The 16026-nt window shown below is 30.3% G+C and overlaps 1 protein-coding gene across 2 annotated transcripts in view; it reads left to right on the top strand.

Moving 5' to 3' along the window:
* Bmcp (uncoupling protein Bmcp mitochondrial) overlaps nucleotides 1–16026 on the top strand; it is a 60529-nt gene that overhangs the window by 22550 nt on the left and 21953 nt on the right. The window contains exons 1-2 of one of the 2 annotated variants that reach the window (XM_016063082.5): nucleotides 13731–13949; nucleotides 14962–15102. In XM_016063082.5, coding sequence (XP_015918568.1) covers nucleotides 15039–15102 — 64 coding nt within the window. In that variant the 5' untranslated portion in view covers nucleotides 13731–13949; nucleotides 14962–15038. Of the gene's footprint in view, nucleotides 1–13730; nucleotides 13950–14961; nucleotides 15103–16026 lie in introns of those variants that run through there. The other variant, XM_043054763.3, reaches the window with a different exon arrangement.

Raw genomic sequence — 16026 nt, 5'->3', positions numbered from 1 at the left:
TTTATCGGGATTTTTATTTATACTGGTGATAGACTGGATTATGCGAAACAGCTTGAAAGATGAAAAAAGAGGAATAAGGTGGAATTTCACAACTACTTTAGAAGACCTTGATTTTGCTGATGACATCGTACTTATTTCATCCAAATGTACAGACCTTCAGCTTAAAACAGACAAATTCAACAAATATTCAAATAGTGTAGGTTTATTCATGAACAAGAAGAAAACTAAAGTAATGAGAATAAATCGAAAGAAAAATGACAAAATTAAAATCGAAAATCACGAAGTAGATGACATAGTCATTTAGCTATTTAGGTTCTATTGTAGATAAAAAAAGGTGGAAGTAGTGAAGATATTAGACAGAGAATAATCAAAGCAAGAACATGTTTTAAGGGATTACATAAATTTTGGAGAGAGTCAAATATTGAAATAAAGACAAAAATAGTTGTTTACAAAGCTATTGTTAGAGCAGTACTATTATATGGCGCAGAAACCTGGAAACAGACTAAGATCGAAATACAAAAATTAGAAACCTTTCAAAACAAATGTTTAAGATTTATTTTTAAAATTTTCTGGCCTTACAAAATATCAAATCAAAATCTATTAAAGAAAGCTAAAATAAAAACAATCGAAGATGAAATTAAAAAACGAAGATGGAGCTGGCTCGGATATATCCTTAGAATGCCCAAAAAAAAAATTTTCATCTGTTGCGCTTACATGGGCCCCTGATGGTAAAAGAACAAGAGGAAGACCCAGACTTACCATCCAGCGCATGTTTTTGGGCGAATTAAAAGAATGTAGAATATCTGGCTGGGAGGAAGCAAGATCTATTGCTAAAGACAGGAGGCGTTGGAGGGATATGCTAGAGGCCTTAAGTGCCCAAGGCACGTAGAGGATAAGTAAGTAAGTAATATAAAGGAAGTAATATTTTTGAGTGCTTAAGAAGTACTTAAAAGGTGATTATTTTTTGTTGAAAACTCTGACTACTCACCCTGAAAGATATAGGTGCCCCCCCCCCCCACTGGAAGCTATGCCAGACATGAGACAATGGTCAGAATTTGAGAATATGCATGAGAGTAATATTTTAAAAGCTCATTTCTGTTAAACAAAAATTAATGACTTGGCGAATTTTATGTTGCATAAAATGTTTGTCTTGTAAGTACAGATCATCAAAACTTGCTTGATTTTCAGGACTCTTCCTCTTAATTATTTTTTCATTTCCCTCTTATTCCTCCGATAATCAAACAAATTTTGATGTTTTGCACGCTCTCCTTCCTTAATAGTAATGATATTTTAAAATTGCTTTTGTTTTTACCTCACTAATTTTAGTATGTAAACTCTGAATATATAAACTTTGTGCCTCATAAAAAGTGTTTCTCTCTAGACCAGGGGTTTTCAACTTACATGAGGCCGGGGGCCGCAATTAAAAACACCAGTGAAATGGAGGGGCCGCAACTTTATCAAAATTTTATCTAGGACTCTTTTATGTTTGAAGGAACATTAAATATTACTGTCAGATTTTAATCAAGTTGTACAAAACAAAAGTATTGAATTACAAATTAAAATAAGAAGTAGATTTTTAAAAATATTTAGTTGCATATTAAAAAGTTCTGGCTACTATAACTTTAATGTGCACCTACGTCTTAAACAATTAATGTGCAACAGATAGGCAACACAACTCACACTCATTGGCGTGTGCAACAGGGACCGAGAAAGTGTACTTGCATTCAAATGGAAACTTAATAAAATAAGAATTATATTTCGCTTTTAAATATATTTTTTTTTAATATTAAAAAACAAAATAACAAGCATTAGAAATAATGTAATTACATATAATTTTGAATCTTCTCTTAATCAGAAACTTGGTGACAAGATTTTTTTTCTTTTAAATTTAATTCTGTGATAAATTAACATTATTTTTGACTTATTTGTAATTATAGCAACAACAACAAAAAAAAATTCTCGAGCATCTGAAATTATTTTTTTTTTTTTTTTACTTTTCCGCTCAGGCCATATTCATGTCAAAAAATTCAAACAAAACATGATATTCATTACCTCCTTTATGCGTTTTAAAATTTACAAATGTAAATAATTTCGTCCAAACTGAATGGTTTCAAAAAGTTAAATAGGAGAATTACTTCGAAAAAGTTTCTGATACGCACATGCTAAATTATATTCACAAAATAAAAAATAAATAAATAAATAAAAAAATAAAAAAACGAAATAAAGAAAGGCAACATACACGATTGTTTTTGTATTTGAATAAATATTTTCTTGGATGCAAAACCTGAGAAGTAAGTTTTTTTGCACCATTGGTATGTTAAATTTGTTAAATTTTACAGAAACGAAGACATTTTTTTTTAACGAAAGAAAAGTATTTTAAATCCATATAGATTTTTTACGAAAATTGTTCGCAAAGAAATGAGAACTAATATATTTTAGTTCGCGGGCCACAAAAAACTGCTTCGCGAGCCGGATGCAGCCCGCGGGTCGCCAGTTGGTAACTACTGCTCTAGACCATGCTTTTGTAGACCCTGAATAAATGTAATTGAAAACTATTGTTAGAGAGTGAGTTTGACACATTTTTTCTTCTTTCAGATGCTGTCAGAGTCAACCATACTGGGGCAACTAATGAAAACCTTAAAGATCTATTTAAATATGAACTGTGCCATATAAAAGAATATAACAAAAATGTAAATCAAAATGAAAAAATGCAATGTAAAAATTATATTAAATTTTATATCTATCCTTAAATAGGTCATTTTTGTCCACGTTTGTAACACAGATATAAAAATTCAGTTTCGTCAGATTTACATTTTCTCACGTGGACAATAAATATTTTTTTTTCTTCTAAAACCATACCAATTGATTAAAAAAAATTTATCAGTGACATTACACATGCAATGATGAAATCGCAGTTTTACGTTGTTCGTTTTGTCTGTTTCGTCACTGTTTTCTTACGTCATTTTCTGATGCTCCGTAAAAATTTCCTATACCGAATACCGATAATATTAAATCATCCCGAATTTTACGTTACTCTTTTTAAAAAGATTCCGCTTTACACGTTTTTTCCACCTTTTTTTTCAGATAATAATCCTTTTTTCTTTACAAAGCTCCAAACCTCGCATAAGTTTTTTCTGAGTTTTCACTGTGTTCTCTTTTTTAAAAAAGGAAGGAAAAAAAATTCAGAATCAGAAAGGATGGTGGTATGGGCGGGCAAAGCTAAGTGTAGTGTATCTACTACTACAAAAGTATAATTCCAACTCTACGTTGGGGCACCTTTTCATAGACGAAGGTTGACATTGTCGGTAACTACTAGCCCCGCATTGGTGACCTGGACGTGATGCGAACACGCCTAAGGAAAAGAGTTACCCAGGAAGTATGGGAGCGAAAATTGTAACATTTGTGGGTGAAATATTTTCCAGCAAATTCAATCTTTGAATCGTGAAAAATTGAGATACATGCGTTTAAAAAAAAGCCTATGTGACCAAGTAAAATGCAATTTTTATGTATTCTACTTACATAGTATTTGCATCCGCTAAACACAATATTTTAGCAAGATAAAAAAAGAAAAAAATTATTGACAAAAATGAAATTTAATGTTAAATTCTACAAAAGAATTGTCTGTGTTTACCCTTAGTTTTCGATATATTAAAAAAATCTTAATACTTGAGTAAAAAAAAAAACTAAACAAATTTTTTTTTTTTTGCGATATGGATATTTTAATAACTTATTTTCTTACAATTGCCCAGCTGTTTTTTTATTCAGACCACTGCTCCTAGTACGGGTACATTATTAGTACCTTTTATTTGATAATGAGGAAAAAATTGCTAATAAACTTTTTATAAAGTATGGGTTCCGTCAAAAGAATAAGATTCTGATTTAAGACATTTTTGTTCATTCTTTGTTCAGAAAAAGATTTCTTCAGTAATAATTAACCTTTTTCCAAAAGGACCTTAACCCAGGAACGTGGTCTGTCTGTCTCTGCCTACATGGGATTTATTTAATTTCAGCACCGTGTTCTTAAACTGGTTAGGAATGTTTTTTTTTTTTTTTTTTTAAAGTAAATGAGTTGAGTCTAAGTTTTAATCTTCATAAATTGCGGAGTCAGTGAATTGAAACGGGAAATTACGCATTTATGAATCAGTGTGACGTGTTCCAATGATGAGCATGTCATTATCCTGTGTGCGCAACAAAAAAATAAGCTTGCAAATTTTAGTCCTAGAAAATCGATGAATAAAAACATTGCTGTTGATTCAGATATACCTGCGTGCCTTTGGAAACTATTAGTGAAAAAGCGGCAAAATAGTGTAAGAATTTTTACCATATTTAATACAACAAAATTTCTTAAGAATGTCGTTTGCGTATTAATTTCGTCATTCTGTTATCAAATATGCGATGCGATAAAAACTGGTGCAAACAGCTGTATGAATATTAATGATGAGAGGAAGGGAAAAAATAGAATGACTCAAGCTAACAGCATAGTTTTTCAGATAACAAGAAGTGATGATAAAAAGTTCATATTTGACACAATATCATCGTGAATTCCAACACTATCTTCTACACTTTGAAGCTATGACTGGGTAGTTAAAAATTTAGTGGATTCAAGAAAGAAAAAAAGAAGATGCATGTAATAGTACTGTAATAAGTGGGTTAAGACTGATTTACAAATTCAGCGTACGTAATTTCTCGATGGAAGGTAGAGATCTCTACATGTATGCTTATAAAAATAAAGGTGTATGCACCCATTTAAAACTCGATGATTTTTAAAATTAAAAATATTTATGCTGAAACTCTTATCATAATTAATACCTATACTTTTTTCTAAACCAATTATATCAGTAATTTAAACAGTACAAATTGCAAATTTATGAAATTGTTACTTTAGAGTTGCGATGGCTCAGGAGATAGAGCGTTCGCCTCCCAATAGGGTGAACCGGGGATTGATCCCGGCGATTGCTGATCGATGCAAAATCCACATCCGGCTTGCACCGACTGCAGTGCTGACGTGAAATATCCTCTGTGGTAGATGGATCATGGGTTAGAGTCCTCTTGCCGTCAGGCTAACCGTGGGAGGTTCTCGTGGTCTTCCTCTCCATGTAACGCAAATGCGGGTTAGTTCCTTCAAAAAGTCCTCCACGAAGGCAATTTTCTCCCGATACTTTATTAATTGACTCCAGAAGTTCTCTTGTCTTCTGAATTGGGTTCAAAATTACAAGGCTACGGAGTTGAACATTAGTAGTCGTAAACCTGAAAATTGGGTCAGCTGTTCAACGACGGTATTAAAATAAAAAATATATACGTAATTGTTAATTTAAATTGAAAAAATATATAGGAGCAATGAACTTGTGATCCCCCCCCTCCCAAATGTGCTCTCTTTAATCTTTACATGGAGAAGGATTTGTCTTTTTTAAATTAAACGTAAATCTCACTACCCCGAAGTGAACACGAATTTCCTTTTCTTTTCGTTTTTCACTTTTTTTTTCTTATCCTTATTTTTAGGCAGCCGTAGTCTGTGGCACCGCTTAATTTTGTTATTGAACATCATACTTGTTCCCTTCCTCATTTAAATCATCAAAACAGCATCTAGTATTTGAAATCTTAGATTTTGCTTTCAATCTTACAGCTATGATGATATGTGAGAATGAAACATGTGACTATGATGATATGTGACAATAAGAGCTCAAAATAAAGAACAGATCAACTTAAATAACTTTTGATCTAACGATCAAAATCTTCACGTTCTCAGGCTCAATCCTACTGGCTCGAAGGGGTGATCTAAAATATGCTAATAAATTAGTGCAGACGATATTTTAAGTGACGAAATCAGACGCGAAAGTTTCTCTGAATAAATATACATTTTTTCGACGGAGTCGGATTTCGGTCCGTAAAAGTATTGCTTCTAAAAAAGTTCCAAAGTTTTACTTTTTGCGTATTTCGCTATATCTCGGGAATAAATTAAGCGAATCGAAAAAATTTTGCTCACAATTATAAAATTTATTTAAAGATAATTCCATGCAAAATACAACTTTTAGTTAATATTTATTATTTTTCCTCATTTTACTTAATAATAATCAAAAAAAATTTGAATTGTAAGGCATACAATTTTTTATACTATTTTAAAGAATGTAATTTTAAATGGCCAAATGCAAAATTTGAGCGTTCATTAAATTTTTAACTCTTTTTTTTTAAATTATCATAAATAATAATAATAAAAAATTAGTGCTAAAAAGCAGGCTTAAGTTTATCTTCAGCGCTGTATTGTTTTTGTTCTCCAATCCACAAGATTTGCATAATTTCTGCAAGGACAATTTTGTTAATCAGATTTTGTTAAAGAGATTGGACTAACTAGTTCCATTTTCATTTTGTGACTTAGCTAAGTTAACTGTTAACCGATCATAAAGCCAAAGCGTAAATCGTCCTCATAAAGTTTTTTCTTTTCTTTTTTCGCTCTTAATATTAAAAAATGCCGAATCTGAAGCGTACAAAGACCTATTCTCGTTTTCAAACATACGCAAAGTAATGCTTGTTGCTTAATAGAACTAGTTGAACCTCTTTCCTTGCTTCAGAGATCACCATATTTGAGGCAAACATAAATAATCAAACCGAAATAATTAACACTAGAAAGACGGAAAATTAGTATATACCTATATTGCCTAAAAGCAGTCAAAATGACAGGATTGTGAATGCGTAAATAAATTTGCTTAAAATTAATTTTTAAATTTTTTTATATTATTTACAGTTGTTTAACAAGTTATTAGTAAATATTAACAAAAAAAAAGTTATATGTTGTACAAAAAGTCGCAAAATTCTAAGAAATTGTGTCATTATAGACATCATTGTTTTTCTAATTGAAATTAAAAGCGGTCAAAATGACTTCCTTAGGCAATCTAGTGTTAAGAAGCTCCACCCCATTTGCGTTGCACAGTTTGTCTATGTAAAGAACTCCCCTAGCCATTCGTCTGGAGCAGTGGCGGTGACTAAGGTTACGAGGTTGAACTATTATGTATCATTATTTAAGACAGGTTTTGGCTTGGGTCTGTGAGAAAAAGGGAAACAGGGGAGTAAGAAGCATCCCTATTTGAAATGCTCTATTCCTTGCTTCCGTAGCAGCACACGACCTTAGACTACGGTGGCGTGGCATGAGGAGTTCGTTCTATAGACAAACTATATGTGTATGGTTGACTAAATGTTAGCAATAAGAAGCTTTCTAAAACCGGAAGAAATTTAGAAAACTTCCGGTGTATCCCTGAACTCATGTTATGTTTACGAGGTGATATGTGAACAGGCTTAATATTCTAGGAAGTTTAATTATTGTGATTTGTGTTTAAATTTACGCGTAATGTTACCATTCATTAAAGTTTTTTGTAATATTCTAACAAGTCGCAAGCTTAAAACAAATTTAAGAACATTAATATCACAGCATAAATAAAATGTAAGATTTGCTATGTTTTGAGCACTATCCCTTATATGGTTATACAGTACAGAACCCGTTATCCGGAAATCAGAAAGCCGGAAAACCAAAAAACCGGAACGAAATTCGATAAATTTTCCAGCCATTTAAAAAAAAAAATTTCCCTTATAAGATTTTAGGATTTTTCTTTCTTTTTTGAAAAATGTTTACCTTACCATCATTTTGGAAATAATCATTAGTGTATTACTCCATCGTTTTTTCTTCTTTTTAAGATTATTTCCAAAAAACTTTTTTTTTATTTTGGTTCAACAATAAAAAAAACGGCTTTTTGTAGCGATTCAGAAAAACGGAAAAATCAGTTATCCGGAATAGCGATGGTCCCGATCGTTCCGGATAATCGGTTCCCTACTGTATTTGTGTAAAGTAGCGCCGTTTGTTATTTTTGGGTAGCATCACAGCAAGCTTGCTGAGTCTTCCGAATTCACTTGTTGTTTGTCTCGTTGAAAATTAAATTGAAAGAACGCGTCATATTAAAAACACAACTTTAATAAAATTGGATGGCGCGTTTTTTTAAGCTTAGTCTTAATCAATCGGAAGTAGTAACCCGGAAGTCTTACGACGAATTTTAACGTCCAGCGCCATTTGTGCTTTGCTCTACACGATCAGCCATCCATTTGAACCGGTCATTGTCCAGTTTTTGTATGGATGGTGTTTTCAATAGAAATGTAAACAATAACAATCTCGAGCTCGGGACCTACTCTAGTTCCGGTTAAAAAGTTCGCAGCTGCTTACTACATGTTATTCTGATAGGCGATGTTTTCAAACGGATAATTTTGTTTTCAATAAAAGAAATAAATTAGATAATTTCTGAGCTCAAATCTGCTGTATTTCATAAGATATTAATGTTTTATTATGTAATTCTGGGGTGTTTGGAGTGAAAATTTGTTTTAGTTATTTTGTTATTTATTATTAAAAATGGTGACATGGTTGCTAGATTTTGAATAACTCGCTTTTTTGGCAGTCTTGATTTGGCCTCTTTCCATGAGTTTATTACTGTTTGTTCTTGTTGCAAGCTGTGCACCATCTTACGTTAGTGTTAACACTTTTAGCATTGTAAACACGAGTATTGTTAGCATTGTAAACACAAGTTATAAGTAATCAAATACATTGTTTGCAAGAATCTCAAAGCACAATGATGCCAAATGGCTTTAAAATACAACGGAAACAGTAACCCGGAAATTTAGGCGGCACCGAGCTTGCAGCGTTCCCTAGTGTAGAAAACTTCATCCATAGAACCGGTTATCAACTTTTGTATGAAATCGATTGTACTCGTAACACAAAACGTATTGACTTTCTTTTCCTTTTTTTTTTACCGCCTCAGTACTCTGTGTGTAATAAATTATCGAAATCTAATCATGTAGATCGAAATCTCTTCAGAATTGTTACACCTTGTGATATCAGCAGGTTCTGGAAAGATATCTTATCAATTTTTTATTTTATTTTTATGTAGATTAATAAAATGATTTAGTGCGTATGTATGAACTGATATAAAATCAACTTTTTTCGGTCGTTCTAAAATAAAATAATCGGTGGAACAATAGCGTCAAACATGTTGAGATAATTATCGTGTTGATTTCGTTTTTATGATAACTAAGTGCCACGTGGAAATCTCGTGGAAAGCCAACGTATGTCAGTCGTGTCTTTCACTTAAGTAAAAAAAAAGTTTTTGAATTCAATACTTATGTATATTAAACATTTTATCTCTTCCGCGTTCCTCATACCCTATCTTCAACTTTTATGGAATCCTTGAATAGGAACTGATTTATGGGAGGGCATTGGGGGCACGTGACCAGAATACTCAACTTATAAGGGTGACCCAACACAAATTACTTATAATTTTTAAATAGTTTGGCCTTTAACTTGAAAGGGGACTAATAATTTTTTCTTTTAATAAATTGTGCTTTTTGATGTACAGTGCGCCAAACCCTGAATAACTTTTGATCTAATGATCACGTTCTAAGACTCAGTCTTAAAGATTCTAGAGGGTTACCTCAAATATGCTAATTAATTAGTGCAGACGCTATTTTAAGTTATGAAATCAGATTCAAAAACATACTTTCTCTGAATAAATATACCTTTTTTCTTTCCTGACCCCCAATATAGGGTCCCAATAGTTTAATCGGAAGAGCTGTCCAAAGTTTGGACTCCTTAATGTTAACTTTTTCTTTTTGAAACTTACTTTACTTTTTTTTTTAACCCGAGAAATCAAATTTTAAAAAAGTAGTATGGTTAAAATTTGATTTCTCAGGAACTATTCAACCGATTTCGCTCAAACTTTGAATTTTGCTATGTAAATTTACATACTTTAAAATGATGCAAAAAATTGTGTACCTTTACTATTCGAAATTTTTTCGACTGCTGTTAAATTAAATACTAAAAAATAATAAATATGTGCTAACATTTATTTTTTCGCATAAAATTGTCATTGGACGACAATTAACATTAAGGGTTCCTAATTGTGGATCGCTCTCCAGATCAAACTATGGGGATTACATTTCTCAAACAAAGACAACTCCCTATATTTTAAGGGTTAGAAATCCGTCGAAAAAAAGGTATGTTCATTCTGAGAAAGTACGTTTTTGTGTCTGATTTTATAAATTAAAATAACATCTGGCTAATTAATTTGCATATTTGACGTTAGCTCCTTGAACAATTAAGATCAAGTCATAGATCGTAAGGATCCGATCATTAGATCAAAAGTTATTCAGGGTGGTCCATTTTTTCTTTCTTTTTTTTGGTGCACTGTATCTTTTTTACAGCCACAGAAAAGAAAAATTATCTAGACTTGGTTTTGCACATAAAGAACAGATATATAATGTCTAAATATATTTTCATTGCCTTCTCAACAGTAAAAATTCAAATCATAGTAGCCAATGTAACCTCTAAGACCACTATCATAACTCTCCAATAGTTATCATGTGTAACACAAATAGATATAATAGAAAAAATTTACGAGCTTCTTCCATGGCAGAGGTGTGAAGATGCCCATAAAAATGGAAATGTAATCGCTTTAAAGGAGACTAAAAAGAGCCAATTTTAATGTTAAAAATAATTTTGGAATAATGCATTTTCCTTGTTGTAACATGTTCGTAATTTTCTTCTGTATCGCTGTGCTCTTCTCTTTCATTCTGTCATTAGACACTAAAGAAATTTTTTTCATTTTATAACTGAATCTTATAAGAGGTCACTAATTTACATTCTTTTTCCTTTTTTCATAGGATTGTAAACAACTAATTTTAAAATTTTATTGTGATTAAGTCGAATTGGTTAATATAGACATGAGTTATTTGTAAAGACTCTTTCCTAAAGTTTTTCGCGAAACTGATTTTTTTAAAAATTTACAATCTGTGAAAGCTTGCAGCTCCTGAAATTATAGATTATTTTTCGAATTAGAATTTTACGATTTGTTACGGTAGCGAATACAAAGATGAGAAACATTGTGCATTAAAGAATGTTCAAATTTAAATCGTGTTTTCTAGAAAACCATATTTTTCAGCATTGCTCCACCGATATCTTATAACATTTAAGTCCAATTTATTTTATCAGATTATAGATAATATAATTTTGTAGCAATATAGATAATGGAATTATCTACAATTTAGATCATTACAGATCTTCTTTCTTTGATACCTTAACCTTACTTTTCAATTTTTATAAGCTTCAACTTTTATTAAAAAAAAAACAAACTTATGAAGATTTTAAGAAATGCTTGAAATAAATATATTACATTAAATTCTAACCTCTAGGCTACAGTTTTTAACGAATTCGATTATCTATAATATAATCTTATCAAAACAAAAGAGAAAAAGAATGGATAGTTTATGCTGGAATGATGTCGAAAAATAAGATTTCCTGGAAATCGCGATGCAAGTTTGAAGATTCGTATGTGTTGTGCGTTACACAACTCTGTTTGTTGATTGAAAGTGAAAACAGTTTATGACGAGATAAATATATTGCTAATAGTTTTAACTTTTTGTTTGAATCTATCAAAATACCAGTATCAACTTGTGTCTTAAATTGTTCACCACTAAAAGGGGAAAAAATTAAATCAAAAATAGCATAAATAAATTCCATCCGTTAGATGCAACTGAAATGTGCTCCCTTAATTTACAGGATGTTTCGTAAAAACCGCCCTTTGTATGTATTTTTAGAATTCTTATCAAAAATAAAAACCCAAAAAGCAAACACATTAGGATCCTCAAATTGATATTGAAGCGGTGAAAAAAATATATAGAAATTTCACAGATTTCACGAAAAGAACGCTTATTTAATAAACATCACAATTTGTTTAATTAGAAGTTGAAACTTGAAGGTGTTTGCTTTCAATTCCTGTCTTTTTCCTTCGTCCTAGAGCAGTGTTTCCCAAAGTGTGGTACGCGTACCCCCAGGGGTACGGGAACAGTTTAATGGGGGTACGCTTTCTTATGCGAAATATCTTGCAACAAAAGAAAATTTCAAAAAATTAGTGGTACGCAACGTTACAAAAAATTTAGAAAGGGTACACAAAAGTCATAAGTTTGAGAAACATTGTCCTAGAGCAATCAAAACTGTCTTGATGTTTATTACATTCGTCGTCCTTCATTGTGATTTCTCAGATTTCGATAACTTCTTTGTTTTTCCTATCTTAAATATTAATTTACGACCCCGCCCCCCTCAATGTGTATGTTTTTTTTTCTTTTATTTTTGATAGAGTTTCTGAAAATGCATATTAAAGGCAGTCGTAACGGAACACCCTGTTTTTAAAAAAATACAAAATCTTTGCGCTCTGATGGTCATACATTCGAATTTAAATGCGGAAAAAAAAGTATGTTTTTAAAATCTGACCAAGAATTATTGGAATCAGAAACACGAACTAAAATTTTAAATTACTATAATTTATTTGTCTAAACAGATTTATTTGTTTAGTCGTTTTTATAAGTTGGAAGCCTTTTTTAACTGAAAAATTAGAAACAAAATTTTAGACAAGAAAAGTCATAAGAATTGTGCTCATCGCTATCATATGCGAAATGAAAGGTTCTTCTTAATACATATATTTTTCAAAATTCAAAGTGATTTATTAAAATTGTCGTAAATGAAGAGGATTATTTACAACAAAAATAAATAGAAATGTTTTTATACTGTCGTATTTTGCAGATTGCGACGGCCGTTGACCATTATATTCTGATAGTGAAAAATCCTATTCCATTGAAAGAAAAGCATGACTATTCTTTTTATCTGATTCCATAATTTAATTATTAACACAAATTAATAAGAACATTTGACGTTAACTCTTCGAATAGAACCATTAAAATTGACAATGACACTTAAGTTAAAGATGAGATCGCAGATTTTCTCACTGCTTCTTTCTAAATACATTTTTGTTTTTGTACGAATGCTACGTTGTTATAAATACTTATACTCATTCCAACATATTTTTCGAATTATGATACATAAGAAAAAGTTGAAAAAGTTTTTAATTTTAAAGGTGAAAAAAAGTTTTAAAAAAAAATCACTCTATTATAAGAAGTTGGGTGCATTCTTGTCAAATTTGTTCCACATCGCTGCAAACAAAACTTGCATACATGATACATACAGAGTGTTCCATAATCACTGTTATTAACTTTAAAAAAAAAAAAAATACTTGAAATAAATGGAGTAAAAGAAAACACTTTAGAGGTCGCAACTTAACATTTCGGCAAGGAATAAAGAAAAACTCTAAAAAATCTCATTAAAGGGAGGCGGGATTAAAAACATCAGAGGTGAAGGTGATTCTAATAACCAACTTTCAACTTTTCTCCATCTCTTCGTACAATTTTATTTTACTCCCGTTCGATAGCAATGATTTTTAGAGTCCTTTTTTTGTTCGGTTAAATATCAATGTAACCATATTAATGTGTGTTTTTTATTTTTTCCAAGTAATTTTGAGAGATATCTATTAAAGGCGTTTATTTTATTTTTATTTATTTTATTTACTTATATTTATTTATTCATTATGTTACGATCAATGCCCAGCAGCTTATCCATTTCCCTACATCCATTCCTGACTTTAGAATTTTTTTTTTTTAATTCTCATTAATTTAATCATTAAAGAAAAATCTCATACCATTAATAAATTATATTTATATATTTCTTTAACCCGAAATTCTTTTACAACTTTTCTATTATCTTATCGCAATTTGAAGGAAAGATATAGAATCTTCAAAGAAATTTTATTAATTTTATTTGACGATAAAAGAAACGCAAAAGATAAAATTAAGATTACGACATCGTTATCTGAACCTTGGTGTTACAAATGGATTAGTTCATTTTTCTGTCTGCACTCGTAACTGTAACTCACAACGTTTTTCATCTCTTGCATGCTGGGACAAGTGACAAGTTTTGTTGTTGAAGGGATTACAATACGCATCTCTTTAAAGAAATAAATAACTTAAATTTAATTGTTTATTTGAAAGGCTGGAGAAACCTTTTAACCTATAAATGACCTTTTTAAGTTCCAGAGGTATGTCTTAAAGTTGTTACAGGTTATTAATTACTTGCATATACCGGTGTCAAAACTGCTTTATTTAATTTGACATTTCGCTTTATAAATTTACTTTGCCGATTAAATTCGTTATTGTTATTTCCATATACTATTTTAAAGATAAATTTCTTATGGAAATTTTTTTAGGTATTTTAACGTTATTATTGGTATTATAACTTTTATGCTAACAAGACCAGATGCTAAAATCTGGATAGCTGCTTTAAATGCCAATTAAATAAACTTCTGAAGTATTTGAGTACATTTAAAATATAAAACGTTATTATTCATGGATTTTAGTGTCTTATATATAATATTTGTAATATGATTAGAGGCTCGTTACCCGTTTGATTTGATGCTTTTTAATGGTTTTGGGCATTTATTTTATTAAAATAAGTTTCCGATATACTATTTTATCCTTGATATCATATTCTAGTTATTATTGTTCTAGATTGTACAGTTAAATGTTTGTTAAGGCATGGCTGTGCTGAAATTGGGTCTTTATGCAAATTTTATGCTCATTAATTTGCAAAAAATATGTATGTACCTAAAAAATCCCTATAGTAATTTCTATGTTTAAATTTTTATACATTACTTCACTTATTATCTTAAAAAAATGCCTTAAGAGAGTTATGCCAACCTTTTTTTTACTTTGTTGACAATCAATTTTTAAAAGTAGTGAACATAAAAAATTATTCATCAATATAGATTGTTATATAATATTCATCAATATTGATTAAGTGGCCAACAATCGACAATCAATATAATATTCATCAATATTGATTGTCGATTGTTGGCCACTTAGCTTGTGCCAAGGTTTTGGGCCCTATTGATTTATTATACCATCAGGTTCAAGTTTTAATGTGTAATTTATGATAATGTTCTTAATGTACATTCAAAGTTATTTGATTCTTGTTATTATTTTCATGTTCTGATTGTGGTACAAAATATTGAAAGGATTAAAGTTAACAAATCTTTTACTTCTTTATTTTAGAATAACTGATTTTAACTCAAGTTCATTGTGAGAAGCAAAAAGTTTGATATTTTTTAAGAAAGAAGTTCTATAGTAGTATGACCAAGAAAGATTGGCGTCCTTTTGCATATGGAGGACTTGCATCGATTGCAGCGGAATTTGGTAAGTTCTCCATTGACAAAATGATTCGTATTGCCTTTTTGTTTAATTGTTCAACTCTAATTTTTTTTATTTAAGTAATTTAAGGTTATTAAACTAATAATAAAATGTTATAATTGCTTTTGATTAATTTTTAAATTTGATACTAAGTATAATAGTAACTGTGATTAAAATAGACTTGTAATAGTAAATAGCTTTTTGCTAGTTATTAACATTTTGAATATTATGAAATAAATGATAAAAATTCATGTCTTTTTCTGGTAAAAGTTTAATAATTAATGAACATAAGAAGTTTATGTTCTAGTATTTATTTATGTTATGTATTTAAAACTAAATTATTCGGAAAATTATGCAGATTATGTTTTAAATTTTTATTTTTATTTTAAATGCATCAATCATGTATCTAATGTGTTTGATCTGAAATTGATTTTCTTGCATAATCATATAAAACCTTATTTTTAAGGTAATATATATTAATTGATATGGTTAGGACAAGTTTGGCTAGTTTTTTCTAGTTTCTACTATTTAAACTTACGTAAATATAATCACTTGCTAAACTTTTATAATTATGAATATTGCACACAATGTTAATGGCTTTATATATGTGTTACAATATTAAACTTTTGTAAATATTTCCTGGAGTTGTTCCAGTTTATCAGTGTCTAAATATTGAAACTGCCTTTACTTTGCCATGCATTGAAAAACCAACGTGAGCAACAAAAAATTCAAAATTGAGATTTTTATATGTTTGGCATCTATGTATGATAAGCTACATATTGGGAAAAAAAAGTTTTTAAAAAATAAATTTTGTTCTATGAGTTTTCCAAAATTATATTTTAGCATTGGCAACAGGGTTGGCTTTTTGCTGGCAGAAACTGGTTTTTGCCATGCCAGTGGCAGAAACTGGTTATAACCGGTAAAAACCGT

Source organism: Parasteatoda tepidariorum, chromosome 8 (assembly GCF_982258835.1).
Source record: "Parasteatoda tepidariorum strain Cologne lab strain chromosome 8, Ptep-v5.0, whole genome shotgun sequence".
NCBI lineage: Eukaryota > Metazoa > Arthropoda > Arachnida > Araneae > Theridiidae > Parasteatoda > Parasteatoda tepidariorum.
This window is presented reverse-complemented; position numbering and strand designations above follow the sequence as displayed.